The sequence below is a fragment of the Chrysochloris asiatica genome, unplaced genomic scaffold (assembly GCF_000296735.1).
Source record: "Chrysochloris asiatica unplaced genomic scaffold, ChrAsi1.0 scaffold00404, whole genome shotgun sequence".
Classification (NCBI taxonomy): domain Eukaryota; kingdom Metazoa; phylum Chordata; class Mammalia; order Afrosoricida; family Chrysochloridae; genus Chrysochloris; species Chrysochloris asiatica.
In genome coordinates, this window is record NW_006408922.1 from 1,155,763 (window position 1) to 1,181,579 (window position 25,817).

Below are 25,817 nucleotides of genomic sequence, written 5' to 3' on the forward strand. Positions count from 1 at the left end.
GATTGCTAAAGACAGTGTTGTATAAACTTATTTGGTTCCTGCATTTTGCCTGGTGAGTAAGGAAAGCTCAGAGCGTGAGGGTTACCAACTGTATCTCAGACGTATCTATATCTATTCAGTTGCTGAATTTCGTTAGTGAGAGTTCAGACAATTTATCTGAAGATTTGGTTCCAGCATTTTTTATACTGAAAGGTTGAATAATGAGGGGAAATAGCTCCGTGTTAAATTTATCCGGTTTGAAAATAGGAAGGGTTTATTGTCTGGGTAATAAGTAGAAAGGATTTGGAGAATGAGGGATACTAGCTCTGTTTTAAAAATGTACCTGAATCCATCAGGTTCCTGATTTTGGATAGCGAAAGTTTACACAAGCTATCTGAGGGAAAAGAGCTGTTTCAGATTTATCTGGTGAGGTGTGGATACCAATTCTGTCTCAAGAAAAAGTATGTGTCTTTGATTCCCGAGTTCACACAGGGAGGAATACTTGCAATTGTGACAGCCAACACATATTGAGGCCTGTATGCCAGGCCCTTTCTTAAGCAAGCTTTAAATTTATTAACACGTTTAATGTTTCCCCAAAAAACCTGTGTGGTCCACACTGTTATCATCATCTCCATTTAATAGCTGAGGTAGAAAGAGGTTACATGACTTGTCTAATCAGCCACACATCCAATAAGTAGAAAGATCTAGTTGAATCCTACTACTTAAAAGCCATGTAGGACCATCGGAGGCTCAGGGCCTGGCTCGGGAGGGGCCTGGAGGTGATGCTAGCTTCTAGATTGTTCAAAGTCATAGGTCAGTGAGTGCCCCTGCCCTGCCTGTGTTCCTGAACCAGAAGGTCCAGTTACCTGTCCTTCCCTGGCCCCAGCACAAGCTCATCTCTGTGAATTAATTTTTTTTTCTGTTGTTGTTGCTGTTGTTAAGTGCCGTCATGTCCATTCCTACCCATAGGGGCCCTGTATAGGGTTTCCAAGCAGTGGCTGGTGAGCTTGAACTACCAACCTTGCAGTTCAAACCGATTTTGCAGTCCAGCGCATTAACCCCCAGCACCATACCAGGACTTGTACTGTTTACAGTCATTAATGACATAGTGTGAGTTTCCTTGTACTTTGAGATGCTTTCCAAAATTACTTTGGCATCTGTTATCTCTGTAACCACCTTTTACCCATTTTACAGATAAGGAAACTGAGACCTTGAGACAGTTCTCTTGTCCCGCATGGCTTTGATTCGGACAACATCTTTCTTCCCGACATCCTTGGTGGCTCACAAGAGGCAGGAGAGGCCATAACTGAGAGGACACTCCCTACTAACACATAGTTGCCTACCCACTGCTGTCAGCCTCCACTAGCCCCAGACAGGGAAGGAAGGGCGAAGGGGAGGGATGGTAGCAGATGAAAGGGGCCTTTGTGTCCATGCTGGAAATCCTACACCCAGGGAGAAAGGTAGACAGAATAGCTGGTGGGAGGCTCGGTTAAAGCACATATAGAGAGAGCCCTGGCCGAGGCCTGTCCCACCCTCTAAATGAGGAGGGAGTTGGCTTTACTCTGCTATTTCTCATCATGGTGTGGGCTGCAGCAAGGACCAGGGTTAGGCCCAGACCCTGAGGTCACAGAGCAGATGGTTCCAAATCTAGAGCAGGATGTGTGGTATATGCTGCAGCAGGCCTGGAGTGGTGGTGCTATGGAGGGAGGCAACATCATAGGGACCCAGAGCCAATTTCCTTATCTGGCATGAAGCGGACTCCTGGCCAGAAAAACATTAGGGGGATAATGGGGAAGGCCTAGCCTGAATATAAACAATCATGAGCCCACCCCACCCCACACCCTGGAGTTCTGATTCTACCGTAATCTGAATCAGCCCTTTTCACCTTCCAAGCCTCAGCTTCCCCAACTGTAACATGCCTATGAAGAGCCTGGATCTGTGTTATCCAGGTTTATAGGGACCAAGAGGAATTAAAATGTATCACAGTGTTTTTGTAGAGTCTAAATTGTGGTCGGTTTACTGGGTTTATTTCTTTGGGAACTGCAGAAGGTGGTGGGTTTCAAGACCCCGATTCTCCTAAGGAAGATCAACCTCCTCTGTTTCCAACTTGGGAAACTATTACCCTGATGAGAGTGGGAATTGCCTTATGACCTATGAGACTGGGAATTGCTCTATGACCTTCTAGTACCTCTACCTTGTCCTGGAGGAAAGTGTAGGAGGGCTCAGGAATGTAATGCACCCTGCTAGAACCACAAACCTGATTTATACTCGAGGTCACCCATGTGCTTAACAAGTCCCCCGCCCTCTAAGCCCCCAACTCCATATTCATACTCTTGGATGGGCAGAATCTAATCCTTGGGGGAATTTGGGCAGCAGGAGAGGAAGTCGCCACTCTCACAACTCTTAGCCTTTCTTTCCCCGTACTCATGTCCCAGCTGGAGCCCTGGTGGTGCAGTGGTTAAATCCTTAGGTACAAACCAAAATGTCGGTGATCTGAACCTACCAGCTGCTCCAAAGGAAAAAGATGGGACAGTCTGCTTCTGTAAAGATTCGTTGTTGTTAAGTGCCGTCGTAGAGTCAGTTCTGACCCTGTATAGGGTTTCCGCGGATAAGCTGGTGAGCTTGAACCACCGACCTTGCAGTTCAAATGGCTTTGTAGTCTGGTGCATTAACGTACAGCACCACAACCCTGGAAACCCTTTAAGAAAACTCAATTGCATGTTATAGAGCCATTAGGAGTCGGAATTCACTCAACAGCAGTGAGTTTTCTTAAGGTTTTTATTTTTGATCCCACCTGTATGCAGAGAGGGAGTTCCAGGCTCCCTTCTTGCCCTTACCCGGTACCCTGAGGGGACCTGGCTACAAGACTTCCCCCCAGAAGTGGCGTTCTCCAATGTGGCAACCAGGGAAGGGTTAAAGGGTGTGGGCTGGCCCAGTCCCAGGTCAGGTAGGCAGGGCCATTCCCTACTGGGAGGCGGCTGGCTGAAGCATTATTCGCAGTCACTGCCACCAGCCACCACCAGCTGCAGCCAGGACCTTGTGGAGCAACTGTTTACTTGGGGTAACTGAGGCCTCCCCCCAAACTCCCGTCTGGCATTGGTGAGCACCTGGGCGCAGTGGGTGGTAGTAGAGGAGAAGAGGAAGGAGGGCATCGGGAGAACTGGGTAGAGTGAGCCAAAGCTCCCCAACAGGAGCAGGCCACGTCCGTACTGCTGGGCCTGAGTGGAGAGCTGGGGTGGGGTCAGTGGTCATAGCGGTGGGGGTGAAGCCAAAAACGTTGGACTTCCTTTTGCTGCGTGTAGCCAAGCCTTGGCCACAAGTAAATGAAGGGGAGGGATGAGGGAAGACCTAATCAGGACAAGAAGCATGAACACCACCACCCCCCACTCCAGCCTCCTCAACTTCTTCTCACCCTTCCCAACCCAGGGCCTAGACCCCCTAAAAGCCCAGACTGGGCTTGGTTGGGAAACGGTTTCCAGGTACCTGCCTGCCTGCCTTACATTTGTTCGCCAAGAGTGGAGGGAAGGGAGCTCTAGGTGAGGGTAGGGAAAAGTCCCTGACATTGAGAGTTTGTATTCACTCCAATGGGTAGCAGGATGTGGAAAAGGGGGACCCATTGAAGGTGTTGGGTGCCACCCAGGTGAGATATCTTGGTTGTAAACAGTCATTACAGCCAGGAATTTCTTTCTCACAGATGGTGTCAGAAGGGCAGACCTGAAAAACCTGCTGGGCCCGCCTCTGAGTGTGTGTGGGGGGGTGCCCTCTACTGTTCTCTTGCTGTAGTCCACCCCTGGAATGGGACAGGGCCACAGGGTCACCAGTGGAAAGACCCAAGGGCTGGTGTGGATCTGTATTGGGGAAGGGGTTTCTGGGATTCCCCCTTTTCATTGTCTGAGTGGGAGATGGGAGAGGCTCAAGTCCCAAAGCAAAGGTTTGGAAGCTGTGTGTGGAAGTGTGGGGCGTTGACCCTGTGTCTAGTCTGCCACAGTGACCCTTGTGACTCAGCCTTTAGCTATTGCCCTGAGATCAGGTTGAGAGGGTGGAGTCAGGGTTCCTGTCTGAACCCTGTATTGACTTCTAGGATGTCCTTGGCTCCTAGGAAAGAAAGATTTAAGGCAGCTAGTAAAAAGGAGCCCTGGTAGCGTAGTGGTTACGAATTGGGCTGCGAACTGCAAGGTCAACAGTTCGAAACTACCAGCTGTTCCACAAGAGAAAAATGAGGCTTTCTGCTCCTGTAAAGATTTACAGCCTCGGAAACCCTGTACAGGGTCGCTATGAGTTGGTTCCGACTCCACAGCACACAATCACCACAGTATGGGATGTAGGACCAGTTTTGGCAAACAGGTCCTTGGGGTAGGAGTTGAAGTCCTGTTGATGTGGGAAAAGGTTCAGGGTGCCTTGTGAGAGCTCCCCAAACCCAAATAGGGGTTGGGGAATTGGGAACTCCAGGAGCTGAAAGACAGAGGACTGAGAGGGCTGAGCTGGAACCTCAGAGAAACTCACTGAGGCAGTGAGTACCCCTTGCCATCACTTAGCTGGGTGGGCACATGAGTGCCTCTGCAAAGCACACACTGGTATCTGGATTTGCAAAAGGTTTTAGGGACTGACCCCCACTCCTAATGTTGAGGACAAGGAATTGCTACTTCCAGGGTGGGGTACAGACCCTATTGCGGGTGGGGGCTAGGAGGACTTCAGAGAAACTATTGGGACCTTATAGGCAACTTGGGTGTGCCCCACAATGTGTACATAAGGAGGAGACTTGAACCTTCACCTCCTTGGTTGCCTAGCTCATCTCTACACCTGGCCAGTATGTCATGACGAACTGAATTTTAAGTGGGTGGGGATGGACTTCTGTGGCCCCATGAGGTCATCCCAGTTTCCTGCCACAGCCACGGAGGTCAAGTCAGCTGGGGATGTGGAAGGGAGGCAGCAAATCCCAGAGGAGGAGACAAGGAAAGGACTGGTGGCAGCCAGTGCATCCAGGGTAGAGAATGAGGCAGGAGGCAGCGGGTCTGTTAGATGCAGTTGTGGGCTTTGCTTCTCACAAATCCCAGCAGAGTACGTTCTGTATGTTAGGGTTAGAGGAGCCCTAGTCTCAATGGAAACACTCTTCCTGCTGCATCAGAACCACAGGGTGCTATAATGGGTTATGCGTTGTGCAGCTAACCATAAGACCAGCAGTTTGAACCCACTGCTCGGAGGGGAAAAGATGAGGTTGTCTACTCCTATAAAGATTTGCAGTCTCAAAAACCCCAGAGAACAGTTCTATAGAGTCTCTGTAAGTTGGAATCGACTTGGTAACAGTAGATTTGTTTTTTGTTTTGTTTTATTTTTGGTATATATCCACAACTGGGCTTGAGTACTGGCTCTACCACCTCTTCGTTAATTTATTCAATCATTTATTCATTCAACTGGCAGACATTCATTGAGCCCATGCTTTGTGCACAGCAGTGTTGTTCAAGGTAGTAGAGATGCTGAAGAAAGCAGGACAAATGTGTTTCTTGTCCTCCAGGATGTATAGGGAAGGCACAATCTCTGTGGTACAGTGAAAAGGCATAACACAGAGGCCAAGATGACAAGTGAGAACCAAGGGTTGGGTGATCAGAGGTTGAAAGAACAGTAGCTACAGCCTAGGCTATGTAGCTACAGCCTGACAGTAGCTACAGCCTAGGCTAAGGCCCCGACACCTGCTGGGTTCTAGTGAGGGGAGTGGTTGGGCCATAGGGATGGACCTGATTGTGTGAGGCCTTGGGCAAGTTATTCAACTACTGTGTGCCTTACTCTCATCTTTACAGCAAGGATAATAGTAATCAGCGAACTGATTATTATTGGTGATTGTGACGATTACATGTGTTCTAGTTTAGAACTATGACAGTTACCACAGTGCACTGTTGTTATACTAGATTGAATTTGTACCATTAATTCTTCCTTTCCAGGCAAGACTCCTGGCTGTGCCTATGGGCCTCTGAGGAGGCGTTGTAAGTCCGCCCAGCTCCCCACTTGCTGTGTTCCCACTCAATGGGAAGGGAATCAAGGTACCAGGGCCAACACCATTCCGGGGTGACCCCACTGTGTCCAGATGTTGACACAGAGTCCGAAAGGGCAGGTTAAGCAAGTGGGTGGGGTCCAGGGTACCCCGTACTCCCAGCCAGGATGTGGGAAGCTGGGAAGGGGTGGGGATTAGATATCATGGGATGTGCTTCCTTAATGCTCCTGTGCATCGTTGCCAGAACTTGTCCAGCCATCGACCACAGACTCTCGACAGCACCAGGATGGAAGTCAAAGGTCAGCTGGTCAGCTCTCCTACCTTCAATGCCCTAGGTCGGTGGCTGGTTCCCCCTCTTTCTGCCTCCTCCCCAGCTCTGAGCCACTACATACCTGCTTGGGATAGGGGTTCCCTGACCCCACAGCTGCTCCAGGATGCCCAGACTGCTCCATTGATCTTTGCTCCCTCTGTGTCCAGCTACCCTGTTCGGAGAGGCTGCCCCCCAGGTGAAGTCAGAGCGTTTGCGGGGGCTGCTTGATCGGCAACGAGTCTTGCAGGAGACCCTGAGCCTGAAACTTCAGGAGTTACGAAAAGTGTGTTTCCAGGAAGCGGTAAGAGCTTGGTCCTAGGAGTGGGGTATAAGGTGTGGGGCAGACTGGGGTGGTGATTGTAGATCCCTGTCACCCTCTAGCTCATTAAAGCTAAGCTTAGCGGTCTTAGAGTCAATGAAATGGGTCATGTAGGCCCATAATCCTTTTTCTACCATTCTGAAATCCAAAAACGAAAAGTTATTTCCAAATCTGGCAGCAGAGCCTATCTGAACTGACAATGGAGTGATTTATAGTTTCTCTTTACCCCTCTGAGTGTGAATACCCACACAGTTTGCCAGAAATAATGCAGTGTGGTGCAGTGGTTAAGTGGTATGCTGCTAATCAGAAGGTTGGTGGTTCAAACCTATCAGAAAAAGCTGTGGCAGCCTGCTTCCATACAGAAGACAGCGTTAAAAGCCCTATGGGGCAATTCTGCTGTGCCATATAGTGTTGCTATGAGTTGAAATAAATTCATTGATAACAGATTTAGTGTGAATATCCACATACTTTGGCAGAAATAATGTGGTTTAGAGCATGCAGCTCCAGACCGTGGTAGGAGTGTGTTGTTGTTGTTAAGTGCTATCGAGTAAGTTCTGACTCATAACAACCCTGTATTGGGTTTCCAAGGAGTAGCTGGTGAGTTTGAATTGCCAGCCTTGTGGTTCAAACCAATCTTGCAGTCCAGTGCATTAACCCACAGTGCCAGACCTATGCAATACATAGGCTGTGTTGCTTTTATAAAAAATCTTCACTTCCAAATCAAATCTCTCCATTCTCTTTGTCCCCAGTGCCCCAGGGATTTGGGTCACTGAGGGGCTAAGAGTCTATATTGCCTACCTGCCTGGTGGAGATTTTGGGAGGAGGAAGAGAAATAACATGTGCTGAACAGGGATGGGCTCCTAATAGGACTTCTAGCGTTTGCTTTTCTCCCAATTGACCTTTGGTAGTCTCTAACCCCAATTTCCCCCGCCTCCACCCCACCCCGCCCAGGAGCTAACTGGCCAACTGCCCCCAGAGTGCCCCCTGGAGCCTGGTGAACGACCCCAACTGGTCCGACGGCGGCCCCCTGCAGCCCGTACCTATCCTCCATCGCACCCCAACCCAGCACATCACTCTCTCTGCTCTGCTGAAGTGAGTGAGCTTGGAAAGCAAGGTGGTGTGGGGAAACAGGTATAGAGGAGGAGGAAAACAAAGGCTGAGTGGGACTTGAGTACAAAGCAGGGAGAGACTAAGATTACCAAAAAAAAAGGGTTTGAGGGAGGTGGGTTTTGTATATAAGGGGTGCAGTAGTCCCAAGGGAAAGGTAGAGGAACAAGCCCCAAGATAGGCCCTGCCTCTAGGCATGATAAACCCTACCCGCAAGAGGCTGCTGGTCCCCAACTCAGTCAAGATAAGGTTCCCACTCCTAGGAAGATGAATAGGCCTACCCCTAATCAAGATAGGCCCTGCCCTCAGAGGATGAATAAGCTCCATCCCTCAGAGAATAGGCCCACCTTTGGACAAGCTAAGCCCCCTGGGAGAGCAGGCCTACCCCGAGTCTAGATGGGCTCTACCACTGATTTTCCTGGTGGTTGGCTGTTTCCAACATTTGGTCCTGTCCCCCCGCTTTGGGGTGGGCCCCACAGGAGCTGGCTCTTGAGGCCCTGGAGCGGGAGGTGTCAGTGCAACAGCAGATTGCAGCAGCTGCCCGCCGCCTGGCCCTGGCCCCTGAGCTGAATGCCGAGCAGTGCCGGCGCCGGCGCCAGGTCCAGGCAGATGCAATGCGGAGGCTGCACGAGCTAGAGGAGCAGCTCAGGGATGTCCGGGCCTGCCTTGGCCTCCCAGTGCTCCCACCATCTCAGCCACTGCCGCTGTCCACGGGGTCAGTTATCACCGCCCAGGGAGTCTGCCTGGGCACACGCCTTGCTCAGCTCAGCCAAGGTGAGCCAGGTCCCATCATTCCACCAGTGAAGGTGGGAGAGTGGGCTCAATGAGTGGACACTGGCTAATGGACTTGTAGGGGAGGGGTGGGAGAACAGCCAATGAAGACAGGGAGGTAGACTGAATTTAAGGGATCCAACCCGTAAGAAGAATTGAGCTAAGTTGATTCCTGGGAGGGGAGGTACCATTGTGAACTAGCCAGTAGGCATGAAGAAAGTGAGGAACCCCAAAGCATATGGTGGTTTCAGATTGAGGTCAAGGTGAATTCTTGGGAAGGAAACAGGTTGGGGAGGAGACACGCCCCAAAGGTGTTGCTAAGTAGAGTCCATCCAATGGTGTAAGGAGATGGTACCCAGGCCTTGGATTGTTAGGCCCGGTTCTCCCCCTTCTCACCTGTAGAGGACGTAGTTCTACACTCAGAGAGCAGCTCCCTCTCAGAGTCTGGGGCCAGCCATGATAATGGTGAGGACTCCTATTCCCCAGGCACGGCCCAACCCCTTCCTGTGTCCCATGGCCCACCCTTTGATGTACAGTCCCTTCTCACTTCTTCATCTCCACGTACTCCTCTTCAGCCATACCACAGCTTCTGGAGGGCACCCCCCCATCTTCTTAGCTTCATCCCACTCCTGCTCCTCAGTTCTAGTCCTTACCCAGCTGCCCGCCCCTCTCCTGGTTGCCTTCCTTCCTCCTTGGTCCTTGAGCTCCTCCTCAGCTGACTTCATTCACCCTCCCCTACTTCTCTAGCCCCTCCCTTTTACTTTGCCCCCAAACTGACCTGCTTCCTCTGGGTTCCCTATCACTGACTTCTCCCCTACTTTATCCCTTCTACTCAGAGGAGCCCCGTGGCTGTTTCCCTATGGCTGAACGCCCCTCACCACCCAAGGCCTGGGACCAGCTGCGGGCCGTATCTGGAGGCAGTCCTGAGCGACGAGCCCCATGGAAACCTCCCCCATCAGATCTTTATGGGGATCTGAAGAGCCGACGGAACTCTGTGGCCAGTCCCACCAGGTGAGGAAGAGTCCCTACCCTGCCTTCCCCATGAGTCAGGAATGGGATCCCAAGCTTAGGCTGGCAGGAGGGCCTGCGGGTGAATACAGTCTCTAACCTGGGCCCCAACTGGGCCTGCCTGTCTCTGTTTAGCCCCACACGTTCACTGCCCAGGAGTGCCTCCAGTTTTGAGGGGCGAAGTGTGCCTGCCACCCCTGTCCTCACCCGGGGCGCTGGCCCCCAGCTCTGCAAGTAAGAGGATGAGAGGAGGGAATAGTTAGTTTGAACATGGGATGTTGGGGCAAGTCAAAGGTGTGGGACATGGGAGGCTGAACTTTGAAAGTTGAAATAGGAGTCGTCCTGGAAGAGAAGAAGAGGGTGGGGGATTGGAGCCGATGCACTGAAGTTCAAGTCTGGTCTTTTCTGTGCATTTTGGACAAGGAATTTCCCTTCTCTGAATTTCTGTCTCATTGGTGAAATGAACATAAGAATTTCTGCCTTTGAAACATGTAGGCACAGCAGTTAATAGCTGATATGGCCTACTGTCTGCCAGAAAACAAGATTCGATGTGTGCTTAGTTTGTCGCAAGCAATGAAGACACAGAACCTCAGTCCCTGTAGAGCTTACAACTTGTGAAAGTAGCTGTTGGGAATGCTAGTTTGGGGTGGTTCATACATACTGTAGGACAAGATTAGGTAGACTCTTAAACTCTAGGCCTAGGGATTAGGAGTTCATTCTGGTGGCTGTAGGCAGCCCTGAAGAGGAGTCCTCTGTCAGGCCCCTCTTCAGTTATTATTTCCTCTCCAACCCTATAGGAACATTTTTACATCTCCCTCTGGGCTAAATGGCCTCAGGCCCCTCTCTCCACCAGCTGCTTCCTACCTCCCTGCCCCCAACTCTGGGACAGAATCTTCGCTACCTGTTACATATCCACTGACACCTCACATACACATTTATAATCCTGTACCCATTTTGGAGATTTGGAAATGAAGACTTAAAGAGATGGGATAGGGAGGGCACTCAGCCCATCTGTTTAATTTTTTTTCATGCTACTCCCGCTGCCCTCCCCCCATCTTTGCGCTTCCAGACCCGAAGGCCTCCATTCTCGACAGTGGTCAGGCAGCCAGGACTCCCAGATGGGCTTTCCCAGGACAGACCCTGCCTCCGACCACACCTCCCTCTTCGCAGCTCGAACCCGCCGCAGTAACAGCTCTGAGGCCCTGCTTGTAGACCGGGCAGCTGGTGGGGGTGCTGGCTCCCCTCCAGCTCCACTACACCCCTCCGCTGCTGGTCCCCCGGTCTGTAAGAGCAGTGAGGTGCTATATGAGCACCCCCAACCAGCCCCTGCCTTCTCCTCTCGCACAGCTGGTCCCCCAGACCCTCCCCGGGCTGCGCGGCCCAGCTCGGCTGCCCCTGCCTCCCGAGGGGTCCCCAGGCACCCACCTGTATGTGGGGACTTCCTCTTGGACTATTCCCTGGAACGGGGCCTGCCCCGCAGTAATGGTGGGACAAGTTGGGGGGATCTGCTACCTCCTGCTGAGGTCCCAGGACCCCTCTCCCGCAGGGATGGGCCCCTCACCATGCTCCCAGGCTCACCACCTGTATATGCAGCTGACGGCAGTAGCCCCCTCCTCCGCAGCAAGGATCCCCATGCCCGTGCTACCCGCACCAAGCCCTGTGGCCTGCCCCCTGAGGCCTCTGAGGGTCTGGAGGTGCATCCAACCCCTCTGTTGTGGATGCCCCCACCCACCCGTATCCCCCTGGCTGGTGAGCGCAGTGGCCACAAGAACCTTGCACTGGAGGGGCTGCGGGACTGGTACATCCGGAACTCAGGACTGGCTGCGGGGCCCCAGCGCCGGCCTGTGCTCCCCCATATGGGCCCACCACACCAACCCTTCCTCCATGCCCGCTGCTATGAGGTGGGCCAGGTGCTGTGCGGGAACCCCAACCAGGCACCGCTCCCACACTCGAGGAGCTTCACAGCGCCCCCTGTCTCTAGCAGGTATGGGGGCTGCTTTTACTGATGGGTAGGGGTTCTCTGCCAGGGAGCAGCTAGTCACGGAAGCTAATGACTTGGACCTCAAGGAACCAGTTAGTTCATGTACTGTTGGTGACCTGCATTTGCCCACAGGGTCCCGGTGGAGGAGTATCTTGGGTGTTGGTAGTTGCAATTTGTTAATTCTAGTCGTTTAACAACCAGTGCATGTCAGCTGAAAATGAGCCTTGAAACCAGGGTGCTGGGAGGAAGGAGCATCCTGTGCCCACCACCTTTCTCTTCCTCTGCTCTTGTCCCATGCTTGGGACCCTGAAGGTGCTCTGTCCTGTGCCTGCCTCCACTTCTTTAACGAGCCTCTTTTCCTTTCTCTGTGTCGTCCTGTCTGTCTTCCTCTTTTCTCCATCTTCTTCAACCTATCCTCCGGATTCCTGCTACCCCTTCTAAAGATACTACGCGGACTTCCTGTACCCCCCGGAGCTGAGCACTCGTTTAAGTGACCTGACGTTAGAGGGGGAGCAGTCCTCCAGTTCTGACCCCCAGACCCCAGGGACACTGGTCTGACCTTCTGATAGGCCCTTTGTTGTTCTGGGCATGACTGCCATCTGGGGAGCACACACCTGACCTCACTGAGCCCTGGGGTGTGGTGGTGGTCTCAGTCCTGGGCACCATGCTGACCTTCCAAGGCCTCTGACTCCCTGTGGGCCTAGGAAGGTATCTGACACCCTACTTCTCCTTTCACACTGTGCTGGGGGCTAGGGGACCTCAGTCAGCTTAAAAGAGGGAGAATGATGTAGTGGGGACTCCAAGCCCCTCCTCCGTTTCTGTTTACAGTTGTGATTTAGGTGTTCACTGTCTTCCCCTATCACTAAAACTAGACATTTTATAAAGGGAAACTGTGATCTTGTCCTGATTGGCTTCATTCCTGTCCCCTGGCCCATTCAGGAACCCCTTTCATGAAATGGACTACATAGGGTGTCCAGCCCAGCTCTGGGCAGCCAGGCGACTTCCTGCCCTGCCCCCTCACCAGGGCAGTTCATGGAGAAATGGGCTCTCTGGCCACACTTGGAAGGATTGGTCTGAGTAGGTGGCTTAGGTTCATTTTCCCACAACCGGGAGTGCCTGAAGTTGCCCGTTTCTACCTGTCCGTGCCCACTGCCTCTGCCCACACTGGCAAGATGGTCCAGCCTTTAGTGGCAGCTCCTGCCCTGACTATTCTCAGTCAGGAGGCCCCTGAGGGAGAAGGGGCAGAGTCAACCCAGAGTATGTTGTGTGTGTGGAGATGCTACAGTGGTTGAACCTGGCACCTGGTAGATGTCAGTAAAATCCTCAGGTGACATCTGGCCATAGGCCACGCCACCTCTTCCTTGGCTTTCCTTCCACCCACTTTTTAAACAAATACATACAAGCTGTGTTTTCTATCTCTGTGATTTTTCTGGAGCTGGGGGGTCCCACTACCCCCTTAACTGGGTGTTAAACTTTTCTTTTTGTACCAGTGGATCTGGGCCCAAGACATTACCCACACTGGAAGGGGATTTCTATAATAAATGTGTAAACTGAACCCATGTGTGGCTCCTCATCTGTCCTGCCTTGGGGCCCATGCCTTAACTAAGAGCAGACCATTTTAAAAGTATTTTTACAGGAAAAATATATATAACACTGTGGAAACAGCTTATAATAACACCTGTTTTGCTTTACTTGCTTTGATATGGAGCTTCTTTGCCTCTCTATCATATTCCTAGCCAACCCCAAAGAACCACCCTTAATAATACAGTGATAAGTAAACATTTCATGCCTTAACTGTGTCATGCAGTGCCTCTTCAGAAGCAGTAAATGTGAGAAAAGGCCTTTGAGATCATCCCTTTAACCCACATACAAGGGGGGCTTCAAAAAGTTACGGAAAAATGGGACTAGAAAGATAGCAATTTTTCATGACTATTTTGGAAGTCCCCTAGTGTTTGATAGAAACTGAAACCCTGTCAGGAAGAGTTTCTAATAGAAGGAAAAAACTGGCTAACTTCTGTCCGCTGAAATGTTCAAGGACTCTCTTACCCAGGAGATAAAATTGGCTGAGCGACACAAAAGCTTTTATTGTTGCAGCAACACTGATATATATGTCCCATTCCTAGCAGGGGCCTATCCCCATCCCACCCCTTGGTCCTCACTACTGTGGAACATTGTGGGGAGGGGTAGGATCCCTAAGGAGAGCTGGAGGGAGGTGAAGGGTTATGAACCAACCTGGGACCAAGGGTTCAACAGGGTTAGGATGCTTGAACCCTATACCCAAATGGGTCTTGGGTTCAAGATTTGGTAATGCCTTGACCTGAGTCCCGAGCCTTGTGGAAAAGCCTTGGTGGTCCTGGGTTCAAGATTTGATGGAATTCAAATCTTTAGTTCCAGATCTGAGCTTTGGGGCTGAGAATTGGAAGGGCAGATTCAAATTTGAGTGAGGGGAATGCCTCTGGGTCCTGAATTTCGGGATTTGGGTGGCTGTGGCCGGGTCCCAGATTCAGGGCGGGGGGGGGCAGTTTTGTTCCTAGGGAGTGGTAGAATTCGGATTTCCTGCTTTCTTGACCGGGCAAGGACTGGGAAAGTGCTCTGAGAATACTCTCTGGTCAGGTCCAGGGTACGGATCCCAGACCCTTAGGATCCAGCCTCCTGCTCTTGTCCCAGCGCCTCTAGTAGCAGCCCCATTGGCGTCCGCTTGAGACCAATGCTCTCCAAGTTATTCTCAAGCTTGTTCTTGAGGTTGCGCAGGCGCAGTGAAGCGTGCACCAGGATCACTGTGGGCGGTACCAAGAGGAGTGGGATCAGAGATGGGGGGAGGGGCTGTTAGCCTGCAGCTAATCGGGGCCCATAATGGAATTGGGATGCAGGTTGGCCAATTGTGTGGTGACTGGCCAGGAAGCCTCCAAAGCTTGTCGGGGGGAAGGGAGTTGGTGGTGGGGGACGGTACACAACAGTAACTAGGATGTGGTGAGTGGGGCGTTCCCAGAAAAAGCAATGCCAGAGAAGTCACTTTGCGACAGGAGTGTGTCCATGCCCAAGAACAAGGGCAGGGTGGGCCTGGCACCAAGTGCTTGCACTGGCCATTTCCCAGTATATCCCAGGGTAGAGACTCACAAAGCACTGGCCCCGCGATGCTGAGCAGGAAGGTGCAAGCGCCTCCAACCGCCCAGAGAACAAGGAGGCCGACGGCAAGCACTGCGGCCAGGCAGGCGGCGGGGTGGCTGCGGCGGCAACGGCGCACAGCCGCTCGGGTTTCAGCCGCCCACACCAGCACTCCCAGCGCCACAGCTACTACCAGTGCACTTAGGAGCATATGCAGCGGGCGCACGTACCTGCAGGGACAAGGGAACACAACTAGCTGGGCAGGTGGAGAGAGCCTTCCAGCCCACCATACACCCAATCCTGGGTTCAGAAGAGCTTTGGTCCCCCTCTCTGGGCCCTTCTGCCAACCACGTCTCCAATAGGTTCACCCTCTAGGACTTCCAATTCTCAGGGTCCCTAGGCTCTCCCATTTCCTTCGTGTCAATCCTACTGTCCCATCCCGCTAAACCCATGGGCTTCTTAACCCCTTCTCTCCGGTCTTTCCTTCTGATCCTACTCCCACCGGGCTCCTTCTCAGGCCCTCTCCAACCTGCCCTCAAATTTCCCCTTTGGGCCCAGTCCTTTCAAACCCCTCTTCCAAGCCTTGTGTCTCTCTTCAGGTCCACGGTCCTTACAGGGCCCCCTTCCAGACTTCCCGTTTCCCTATAGATTCTTCCCTCCATCATTGCTAGAACTCCTTCCAGGTCTTCAGATCTACTTAGGACTTCCAACCTTGTCCAAGTCCTCTCTTTGGACCCAAGTTTCCTAACAGGTAACCATCACCTGTTCCCTGCACATTTCAATCACTGCCAGGCTCCCCTCCAAGCACAGAACTTGCATAAGTGCACCCTCCAAATCCGTTAACTTTACCACATCCTATTCCTTTCCCTGCCCGGAGTCCTCCAAGCCAAACCCATTGCTCTTCCCAGTCAGTTCGGACTCATAGTGACCCCACAGGGCAGAGTAGATTTAGAACTACTTACTCCACGGTGTTTCCAAGGCTGCAATTATTTATGAAAGGTCAGGTGGGTTGAACGCTGACCTTTAGGTTAGCAGCTGAGTGCTTAACCACAGCAACACCAGGGCTTCTACCTAAGTCCTCCAAAACTATCTTAATCACCCACAATTACTCAAAACCACCAGCATCCCCAACCCTCTTGCAGGCACTCTCATATCCCTTTCAGTCCCTCCTTATCCTCAGCTCCCCACTTTCCAGCCCTCTATCCCCTTCACCACTTTCCCATCATCCCTGAGTTGCCCCTGCAGACCCTGCATTCTCCAAGCTAAAACCCCATGTGTGTGTCAGAGTAGAACTGTGCTCCGTAGGGTTTTCAATGGCTGATTTTCCTGAAGTAGATTATCAAGCCTTTCTTCCTAAGCGCATCTGGGTGAATTTCAACTAGCAACCTTTCGGTTAGCAGCCAAATCCCATTAATTCTGCGCCATCCAGGGACTCCTCATCCTCCGCACCAGACATAACCAGGCTCCATCCCCCTCAAGACTTCCTTAACCAGGCTCCATTTCCTCAAGTCTCGCTTTTCGCAACCCTCGGATATCCTCAAGTCTTCCATCTCTACTGGATTCACCTTCCCAAGCCTTGCACACAACTCAGGGACCCTCTTCTAGTCCTGAATGACACGCCACCCCACTCCCGTCCACCCTGCACATCCTGCAGGCGTCCCTGGCCAACTGGAAGCCACCCGCACTTCCTTCACTCACCCGGCCAGAGCAAGACCCAAGCCCAAGCAGATTAAGTAGTTGGTTTGATAATAGAGGAGGTTGTTGATGACGCGGTGGCACCATCGCTGTCGGTCACCAAGATCAGGGGCTGCTAAGCGCGCGGAGCCCAGAACAAAGTCGTCTAGGGTGCGTAGCGGCGGCAGCCGCACCACCGACATCCTGCAGCTCAGTGTTGCTGGACCAGACTGGTAGTTGAACTACAACACCCGGTACACCCCGCGCCACCGCCTCCATAAGGGACCCGGATATAGAATCCTTGCCAGGTTTATTATCCTAACCACCTAATTGGATTGCGCAGCGGTGGCAGCACACGTGACCAGAAATGCAAACAACAGGCAGACAGTAGAGCAGCAGGGGCCGCTGGGAAATCAAGCCTCCGCCAAAAGGCGAGACTCTCTCATCCCTTCAAGTCTCCACCCACCCTTAAGCAGGACACCTTGGTGGGCTGAAGGATATGGCCTGCTTCAGACGGTGCTGGCAGCTCCACTATAGGGCAGCCTGACTTGCAGAGATAAGATTGCCAAAAGGAAGGGAATTTGATACCACTCCCTGAAGGATCTCAACTCCTGGAAACTCCCTCAGGGCACTTTCAGCCACCACTCCTCCTCATCACACCAAAATGTCAAAAAGTGTTTTTTGGTTTTGTTTTTTAAACAGAAGCCTGGTGCTCAGTAGTTAAAGCACTTGGCTGCTAGGGAAAAACTGGGCAGTTTGAACCCACCAGCCATTCTGCAGGATTAAGATGTGGCAGTTTGCTCCCGTAAACACTACATGTTGTTGTTGTTATGTGCCTTAGAGTTTGTTCCGACTCATAGCGACCCTGTACAGGGTTTCCGGGGCTGTAAATCTTTATGAGAGCAGAAAGCCTCATCTTTCTCCCACCGAACAGCTGGTAGTTGCAAACTGCTGATGATGAGGTTAGCAGCCCGATTCGTAACCACTACACTACCAGAGCTCCTTAAAGACTACATGTTGTTGTTGTTGTTAAGTGCCGTCAAGTAGGTTCCAATCCATAGCAACCCTGAACAGGGTTTCCGAGGCTATAAATCTTTACGGGAGCAGAAAGCCTCATCTTTCTTCTGAGGAGCAGCTGGTAGTTTCAAATTGCTGACCTTGCGGTTTGCAGCCTGATTCCTAACCACTATGCTACCAGAGCTCCTTAAGGACTACATAAAGCCTTGGATTTGAAAACCCTATAGGTCAGTTCCACATCACTATAGGTGGGAATGAAAGCAGTAAGGTTTTGTTTGTAAATTTATATTCATCACATCAGAGATTATCTCTTTCTGGGAGGTCTTTAATCCCCTCAGGCTGGATTAGGATCCTCTCTCTGGGTCCCTGGAAGTCTTCTCCAAGCTAAGAGCCTGGGGAGTGGCTGCTTCCCTGGCCTGACCCCGCAGGCACACAGTCAGGAAGACATGCTTGGGGAAGTGAGTGAACTGTTTATTTAGATAGAGCTCTACTGCGTGGAAGGTGAAGACCACCCCCCATCAATGTTTGCTGGCTGTGCTTCCATAACACCCCCTCCCCAAGGGCTCAGCTCTGTAAGCTGCCACTGCAGGCCCCAGCACAGGCCCCAGGGTCCTCAAAAGTCATCGTCATCACAGATGTCAAGGTACACGTCGAATGCCTCCCTGTTGCAGTTTCCATCAGGAGTGAAGACATATTTGTGGAAGGTCCCATCTACACAGATGGCTAGAGGAGGGGGAAAAGAGCAGTAAAACATTAGGATGTCACAGCCACACACTCCAATCTTCTCAGGCCTAGGGTCTTCTACCTCCAGGCCTTTGCCCATGCGTCATCCTCTTTATTGATGATGGAGTTGAGCCACACATACCAGTTCCCTTAGGCTTCCCATGGCCCTTGAATTCTTTCAGTTCCAACTCAGGCCTTTGCCCATGTAGGACTCCCACCAAGGTACTAATTCCACTCACCAATGACAGAGTTGACATTCTTGGAAGTATTACGACCGAAGGCGCAGATGCAGGCTGACTCAGCAGGCACAGTGAAACTTGCCAGGCTCCATTGAGAGTCCACGTACTGTCCGATCATAGGTCCCACCTTGCCCACACGAGCCAGCCTACAGGCAGCACTGGTTAAGTACTGGCCAAGGTATGGTATAGGGGTAGGAGGATGGGGACAAGGCAAGGTAGGACAGAATGTACTCACGCAGAGCGACGGTTGAGGCGGGTGTCCTTGAGAGCAAAGATATGGACAGTGCCCTTATCACTGGAAGCGCAGAGGAAGGAGGAGTCATGGCTGAAGTTGATGCTGGAAGAGGGACCAACAGTGTGATGCTCACACAGCACGTGGTATGTGGTCACCAGGCTACCATACATACCCTGTTCTCACCAATAAAGGGTGGCAGGGTCAGTGCCTCGGCGCAGTTCCACCAGTTTCTCCTTGGACTGTGTGTCAAAAAGGCGAATAAGGGTACCCTTCTGGGAGGCTGAAGCCACTACAGTGCCTGGCTGGTTTAGCGACACACAGGCAATGTCACTCTGATGTGCGTTGATGGTAAACGGAGCAGATGAAGTTCCAGGCTTGGTGCTCGCCAGGTCCTGGGGTAGAAGGGAGTGCTTGGGCACTGGGTGGTAGGGAGAGGAGAAACACGAATATAGGAGAGCCAGCCCACCCACCTCCCACTGGACAGCTCACCACAAGCTGCAGACTCCCGCACTTGTGTCCAGGGAACACTAACAGTTGCTTCTCCAGGCTGGGGCAGAGGTCACAGAGCCCTAGGGTGTGAGAATGAAGTAAGAGGGTGGGCTGGTAAAGGGGAGGCAATGGGACAGAGTCTTCAAATGGACAGAGCTAGATAAAGGCCAGACTTTGACCTTCCATGATACATGTTACATATAGAACCCTCAGCGGCTGTGCCTCAGCTATACGCTCTTCAGCTACACAAATCCTCTTCTTCCCCATGCAACTGTAGATTCTAATATGTTTCTATGACAACTCCAGAAGCTGATACCCCCACCCATGTCCTTTTGCACCACCACCATGTGCAACCAGGGAAGGGGGGTAGGGGCAAGGATGAGGAAAGACAACTGGCTGAGGGATGAAAGCTAGATAGACTAGGGGTGTGAGTAACTCTCATCTCTCAGTCCAAAGACTTTCTCCCTGACCCTCCTTCCCAGTATTTGTGTGTCCATTCCTTTCTCTCTTCATCTCGGTACCTCTGCCAGCCCACTACCTTCCACCCTTACACCTTAATGTCTGGGTCCTCTCACCCTTGGGGTTGTCCCGGGTGTCAAACTCAAACAGCTTTCGGGGATTGTCAGGGAAGGAGTACACATAGATGCGGTTCCTCAGCACGATCACAATCCTGTGGGCATCACACAACACGAGCACAAGATGGCCAAGATGGTAGAGAAGGTTGTTCAGGATGGACTAACCGTCACACCTGCTATGGGGACCTCTTACCACCTCCCTCCATTTCCCTGTTCTCCCCAGGCTCACTTGTCATGGCGCATGCGCACAGCCAGCACAGGCTTGGTGAAGGTGAATTCCAGCACCAGCTTGTCCTTGGAGTCCTTGCCTTCCCGGGCATCATCCCAGATCAGCACTGCTGTGCAGGTGGGGAGGTTGTTGGAGGCCAGGGTTGAAGGTGAGGGGAAACCCTGGTAATACAGGACCCACCCACCCCTACTCCCTGTGGGGTCTCAACCCACCTGTTAAACCTTTCACTAAACACCCAATGTGAGTCCCAGATAGATAACCACTTATGGACATGACCCCTGAGAAAACCAGTTCTAGAATAGTTACACCCCTTTACAGATGTGGAAACTGAGGCTTGAAGGAGTTGAATGTTTGGAAAAGGATCTCACAGCCCCTCAGTAACCAAACGGAGACTGACACCCAGGGCTGTAACTCCCCTGCAGTAACTATTTCTGTCTCCAAGCTTATAGTCCATACCTCCAGATTTCTGTGAAGAATCCTAGGGCTCTGTGACTCACCTAGGGTGGACTCTTGCTATGTTCCAGTGAGACCCAAAGAGAAAAACCCTTAAAACAAGATGGTGCTTGAGGCTCAAGGCAAGCAACTGTTAGGGAGATGGCTCCAAGATTTTAAAACCTATTCTTTGTATGACCTTGACCCATTTACTTAACCTCTCTGGGCCTCAGCTTCCTTGTCTGTAAAAATGGGATAATGATGATTATTGTTATTAAGTGCCATAGAGTCGGTTCCCGACTTGTAGTGACCCTGTATAGAGTTTCCAAGGCTTTGGATCATCATGGGAACAGAAAGCCTCATCTTTCTCATGCAGAGTGGCTGGAGGGCTGGAACCCAGGCCCTTGTGGTTCACAATCCAGTGCTTATCATATGGAGAACCACCTCACTCCCTGGGGATAATGATACTTCCTACCATATAGGATTATCAAGACCAAAGGAGTTAATACATGTGAAGTGCTTAAAACAGTACTAGGCTCAGGATACGTACAGTAAAGGTACGGATACAGCAGAGTAGGCATTCAATTGTTTGCTAAAATATAAATAAAACACTAAGCTTCTCCAGCTGCAGGCCTTGTGGACTCTGAGATGCTCTAACACTGTCATCTACCAGTGCCTCAGGGTGCCTGTGGGAGGCCAGGCATCTGGGGAATGTGGGCCAAGGGCAGAATGAGAGGACTTACCTGAGATCTCTGAGAACTTGGGACTGCTTCCTCCGCCTACCAAGGCCAGCAGGTTGGAACGGTGCAGCATTTCCACCAGACCCATGCTGCCCACCTGTTCATGGTCTGGGGAGAGACCTGGGTGTCAGTGGGAGTGGGAGCCAATGCCCAGCCAGGCCCTTCTGCTCCGAGTCTCTCCCCTCCAATGGCTCACCTAGATGGCCCTTTTCCATCAATGGCTCCACATTGTAGATGCGTACACCGGACTCCATGGCACAGCAAAAACAGCCTGGGGGATGGGAGGAGTCAGGACTGCCTCAGGGGATGGGAGGTGGTAATGACAGGTGGCTTTTCCTCTTTCCCATTAGGGTACAGACATAGCTCCCTCCCCTCCTTCCCATTAGGGTACAGACATAGCTTCTTACTCTGATCTTGGTTGAAACGAAGGCTGGTCACTCCTCGAAGTTGTTGCTGAGTCATGATCCAAGACTGTTTCCCTGGACACAAATGAGGTGAGATGGGATGGGGCTCAGAAGAATCTTAGGATCTCCCTTCCAGTCTAAGGACCCTGGCCCCCAACTGACTTCCTTTTTTTCTTCCCACTCTGCTATCTACTGACCCCAAGAGACTGCAAAGAAGACAAAAATAGGGTAGATGTACTGGGGTCTCTGCTATAAACTCCCAAGACTCCTAACAGCATAACCAAGAACCTCCCACCTCACCTTCTCACATCTATCCTGGCCTGGACTCCAACTCCTCTTTACACTCTAACTTTCCCCGCTGACACACACACACTGGTTCCGTGTCAGGAAGGAGTAAGATAGGAGATACCACCAGTAATATCTCCTCTCTACCCCATCCTGGCAGCAAGCCCAACAGTATCTGGAACCACCCCCTTCACCCGCTGCTCGCATCCCTATCCTTAGACCTAGCACTTATCTTCACCTGTCAATAGGGGAAAGAAATTCACCTCTTCCTGTACCTCCTTGACCTGCCCCTAAGATCTACTATGGTTGGACTACCACTCACAGCAACCCCCTTCCTCATGTCCTTGACTATGCCCCAATCCATTCCACTTTCCCAGAGCCCTACCAAACCACTCCCCAGTCTCCCCAAAGTCTTCAGGATAACAGGCCTACCTCTGCGTGACTACTTCTCATGCCATGCTAACTTCTGCTCAACCAAGGCCAATCAAGACATTCCCTAAAGTCACCTTATGCCCTGAAACCCTATCTCAAGACTCCCTTATCATGCCCAATTCCCCACCCCTGGGACACCACCCATCCTTGTGTTCAGCTGTTCCTGACTCCAGCATGGGCAGGTCTGGACCCACCCCTAGGAAGTCAATCCCCTTAAGATTCCTCCTTCAGGCACTTTACCCTCTCCCAAAGACCCTCCCTAAGGAGCTCTGGTAGCATAGTGGTTACGAGTCGGGCTGCCAACCGCAAGGTCAGCAGTTCAAAACTACCAGCGGTTCCGCGGGAGAAAGATGAGGCGTTCTGCTCCCGTAAAGATTTACAGCCTCGGAAGCCCTGTACAGGGTCGCTATGAGTTGGAACCGACTCCATGGTACTTAACAACAACAACAACAAAGACCCTCCCTAGGGCACTCTTATCCCTCAAGACCCTAGCTAAGATCCTGAATCTCCACAAAACCTATGCCTGGGACAGCTCCATTCCTCAAAAGGTCTGCCCAGGGCCTTCCTACTCCCTTGATTTCACTCCAAGAACCTCTATCCTCCCTTGAAACTTCCATCTCACCAGGAACTCTGTATGGGCACACCTGCTCTCCCCCCACCCCACCCCCGCCTCTGTGAGCCCAAACAACTAAATCTCCTCCCTACCCTCCTGTAGACCCCCTCATTCCCTCAATGCCTATTCTTTGGATAGCCCCACCTTTCAAAACCTCTTTCCTAGACCCCTCCCCCCCCACACACAAAAACCCTCATTCTTAGACCCCTGCCACCTAAGAATCTTACTCAGGATGCTTCGTCCCTCACCGCAGGACCCCTGCCAAGTAGACCTCATACTCCGTCCAAAGCCAGCACCCACTCAAGATCCCTGTCCTAGATTCCCCCCACCCCTCCCCACCCCACCCCATCCACCAACCTATGCTCAACGACTCCCATCCTCCCCAGACTCCAACCAGTTCTGGGAACGAGCTCCAGCTCCCCGCCGGCGGCACTAACCTGGCCTCCACGCGTCCCGGATCCTGATTCTAGTTCTCGGTGCCGCCCGCGGCCCGGTTTACTGACCTCCCGGGCCCTGGCCTCCGGCTCCGGTGTTTACATCAGGTCCCACTTCCGGGGGAGGGAGTCGGTGACCGGAAAATGAATCATCCTGGCCGGAAGACGCAACCTTAACCCTTCTTGCCCAGTTCCTGTGTCTGCCACCCGGAGAGCGATCTTGTGTCTCCGAGGGTAGTGTGGCGTGGTGAGGACCCATAGGCAGAAGAGGCTCCTCAAAGGCTTGATTGTGTGAAGGCACCTGGAGAGGAATGAGAGAGAATGTTCCCCTGGGTCAGTGCAAAAAGACCGAGCCTTCAATTCCGAAGCAAGCTGGAGTATCCAGCCCCTGTGGCGGTTGGGTAGGCACGAGACTGGGGCGCACCTGGAGCCCCTGAAAACTGAGACATTATCCACTTAGCCAAAGGACGCCAGAGTTTTGCTTTTGTCGTTTTTATGTATAGGGTTTCCAAAGCTGTAAATCTTGGCGAGAGCAGGGAGCCTCAAAACGATTCTGTGGTTTTTTGATGCTGAGAGGCAGAAATGCTTAGTTTGGGGGGCGAGGGGGGTAGTCCCAAATTATAACCTTTTATTTTGAAACAATTGAAGCTTCACAGGCTGTGGTAAGAAATTATACAAAGAAACTCCATCTGCTTTTTACACTGTTTCTCTCAATGGTAACGTTGTAAAATATAGTACAAGGAGTTACTGTATATACATATTGTTTTTGTTGTTCGGTGCCTACGAGTAAGCTCCGACCCATAGCAACCCTGTATAGGGTTTCCGAGGAGCAGATGATGAGTTTGAACCACAGACCTTGCAGTTCAAGCGGCTTTGCAGTCTGCCGCATTAACCCACAGCGCCACACCAGGGCTCCATATGCATATTACAATGTTGCAATCAGTATAGTGACATTCATTCATTCATTATTTTTTACTGTGGTAAAATATTTGTTGTGGTTTTCAAGGACTCCTGGTGTGGTGGCCCTGTAGGATCAGTACTGGACTGTCAACCACAAGGTCAGCAGTTCACACCAACCGGCCGCTCCTCGGAAATCCTAGTCAGGCTTCCTGAGTCAGGACCAGGGGAGCTCTGGTGGCGTAGTGGTTACAAATCGGGTTATGACTCTCAAGGTCAGCAGTTCGAAACTACCAGCCGCTCCGCAGGAGAAAGGTGAGATGTTCTGCTCCCGTAAAGATTAACAGCCTTGGAAACCCTGTGCAGGGTCGCTATGAGTAGGAACAGACTCCACGGCACTTAACAACAACATGAGTCGGGACCGACTACACAGCACTTATTGTTAGTGCCATAAAGTAGGTTTCGACTCAAAGCAATCCTGAATAGGGTTTCCAAGCAACAGCTGATGGATTTGAACCACCATACTTGGGGTTGGCAGTCCAGTGCTTATCCTAGAGGTAAAATATACTAACATAAAATTTGTCGTTTAAACCATTTTTAAATGTGCATTTCTGATATTAATTATATTCACTATAATATAACTTACTCATATTTCCAAGATGTTTTTATCATCTAAATTCTATACTCATTAAACATTACTTTCCCACTTCCCCCTACCCTCCAACACCTGGTAATCACGAATCTACTTTCTGTCTGTATTCATTTTCATATAAGTTTCATACAGTATTTGTCGATTGATTCTTAGTTCACTTACCATGTTTTCAAGGTTCATGTTGTAGCATGTGTCAGAATTTCATTGCTGTTTATGGCAGAATATTTTGTTGTAGTTTTTAAGTGCAAACAAGTCGACACCAACTAATAGCGACCCTGTGCACAACAGAATGAAATATTACCTAGTACTGTGCCAACCTCACAATCATTACTGCCACTACTGTGTCAGTCCATCTCATTGGGGGTCTTCCTCTTTTTCTCTGACCCTCCACTTTGCTAAACATGATATCCTTCTCCAGGGATTGGTTCCTTCTGACAATATGTCTGAAGTATGAGAGACAAAGTCTGGTCATTCTGTCTTCCAAGGAGCACTGTGGATGAACTTTTTCCAACACAGATAAATTTGGTTTTTTGGCAGTCCATGGCACCTTTAATAGTTTCCTTCAACACCATAACTCAGATGCATCAATTATTTTACAGTCTTGCTATTCACTGTCCAACTTTCACATGCATATGAAGTTATTGAAAATCCCATGGCTTGGATCAGGTGCACCTTAGTCCTCAAGCTGACATCTTTGCTCCTCAACACTTTAAAAAGGTCTTGTGCAGCAGATTTGCCTAATGCTATACGTTATTTGATTTCTTGACTGCTGCTTCCGTGAGTGTTGATGGTTTATCTGAGCAAAATGAAGACTTTGACATCCTCAATCTTTTCTCCATTTATATGGATGTTGTTTACTGGTCCAGCGGTGAAGATTTTTGTTTTCTTTACATTGACATGCAGCACATCGTGAAGGCTGTGGTCTTTGATTTTCATCAGTAAGTACTTTAAGTCCTGTTCTCTTTCAGCAAGCATGGTTGTATCATCTGTATATTGCAGGTTGTTAATGAGTCTTCCTTCAATCCTTATGCCATGTTTTTCCTCTTCTTGGATTATTTGCTCAGCATACAGGTTGAATAAGTATGGTGAAAGGATACAAGCCTGACACAACCTTACCTAATTTTAAACCATTCAGTGTTCCCTTGTTCTGTTCAAACAACTGCCTCTGAGTACAGGTTCCT

The 25,817-nt window shown here is 51.0% G+C and overlaps 3 protein-coding genes across 6 annotated transcripts; 1 reads left to right on the top strand and 2 right to left on the bottom strand.

Annotated features, from left to right (window-relative positions):
• The first annotated feature begins 2,982 nt into the window (after window positions 1-2,982).
• On the top strand, window positions 2,983-12,299 carry CCDC120 (coiled-coil domain containing 120). 3 transcript variants are annotated; one of them, XM_006876673.1, is made up of 11 exons: window positions 2,983-3,078; window positions 5,916-6,081; window positions 6,210-6,300; window positions 6,443-6,576; window positions 7,546-7,686; window positions 8,181-8,475; window positions 8,875-8,937; window positions 9,309-9,483; window positions 9,616-9,714; window positions 10,550-11,464; window positions 11,905-12,123. In XM_006876673.1, exons 2-11 carry the CDS (start codon window positions 5,998-6,000, stop codon window positions 12,017-12,019), a joined length of 2,112 nt encoding a protein of 703 aa, XP_006876735.1. In that variant the 5' UTR covers window positions 2,983-3,078; window positions 5,916-5,997; the 3' UTR covers window positions 12,020-12,123. The 3 variants fall into 3 exon arrangements, with proteins under 3 accessions (XP_006876735.1, XP_006876737.1, XP_006876736.1); XM_006876674.1 differs by having other exon boundaries at window positions 3,001-3,040; window positions 5,916-6,094; window positions 6,210-6,264; window positions 11,905-12,299; XM_006876675.1 differs by lacking the exon at window positions 11,905-12,123 and having other exon boundaries at window positions 2,992-3,040; window positions 5,916-6,094; window positions 10,550-11,694.
• Window positions 12,300-14,060: 1,761 nt separating this feature from the next.
• On the bottom strand, window positions 14,061-16,452 carry PRAF2 (PRA1 domain family, member 2). Its single transcript, XM_006876676.1, has 3 exons — window positions 16,265-16,452; window positions 14,579-14,796; window positions 14,061-14,238 (listed from the first exon to the last, which is right to left on the bottom strand). The coding sequence occupies exons 1-3, from the start codon at window positions 16,441-16,443 to the stop codon at window positions 14,099-14,101; spliced, it is 537 nt and encodes a 178-aa protein (XP_006876738.1). The 5' UTR covers window positions 16,444-16,452; the 3' UTR covers window positions 14,061-14,098.
• Window positions 16,453-17,709: 1,257 nt separating this feature from the next.
• On the bottom strand, window positions 17,710-21,391 carry WDR45 (WD repeat domain 45). Of its 2 annotated transcripts, none has more exons than XM_006876677.1 (10): window positions 21,327-21,391; window positions 21,116-21,190; window positions 20,923-21,027; window positions 19,748-19,856; window positions 19,519-19,613; window positions 18,944-19,023; window positions 18,638-18,846; window positions 18,455-18,556; window positions 18,220-18,365; window positions 17,710-17,980 (listed from the first exon to the last, which is right to left on the bottom strand). In XM_006876677.1, exons 1-10 carry the CDS (start codon window positions 21,379-21,381, stop codon window positions 17,871-17,873), a joined length of 1,086 nt encoding a protein of 361 aa, XP_006876739.1. In that variant the 5' UTR covers window positions 21,382-21,391; the 3' UTR covers window positions 17,710-17,870. The 2 variants fall into 2 exon arrangements, with proteins under 2 accessions (XP_006876739.1, XP_006876740.1); XM_006876678.1 differs by having other exon boundaries at window positions 17,871-17,980; window positions 19,748-19,853; window positions 21,327-21,381.
• Between the last annotated feature and the right edge of the window lie 4,426 nt (window positions 21,392-25,817).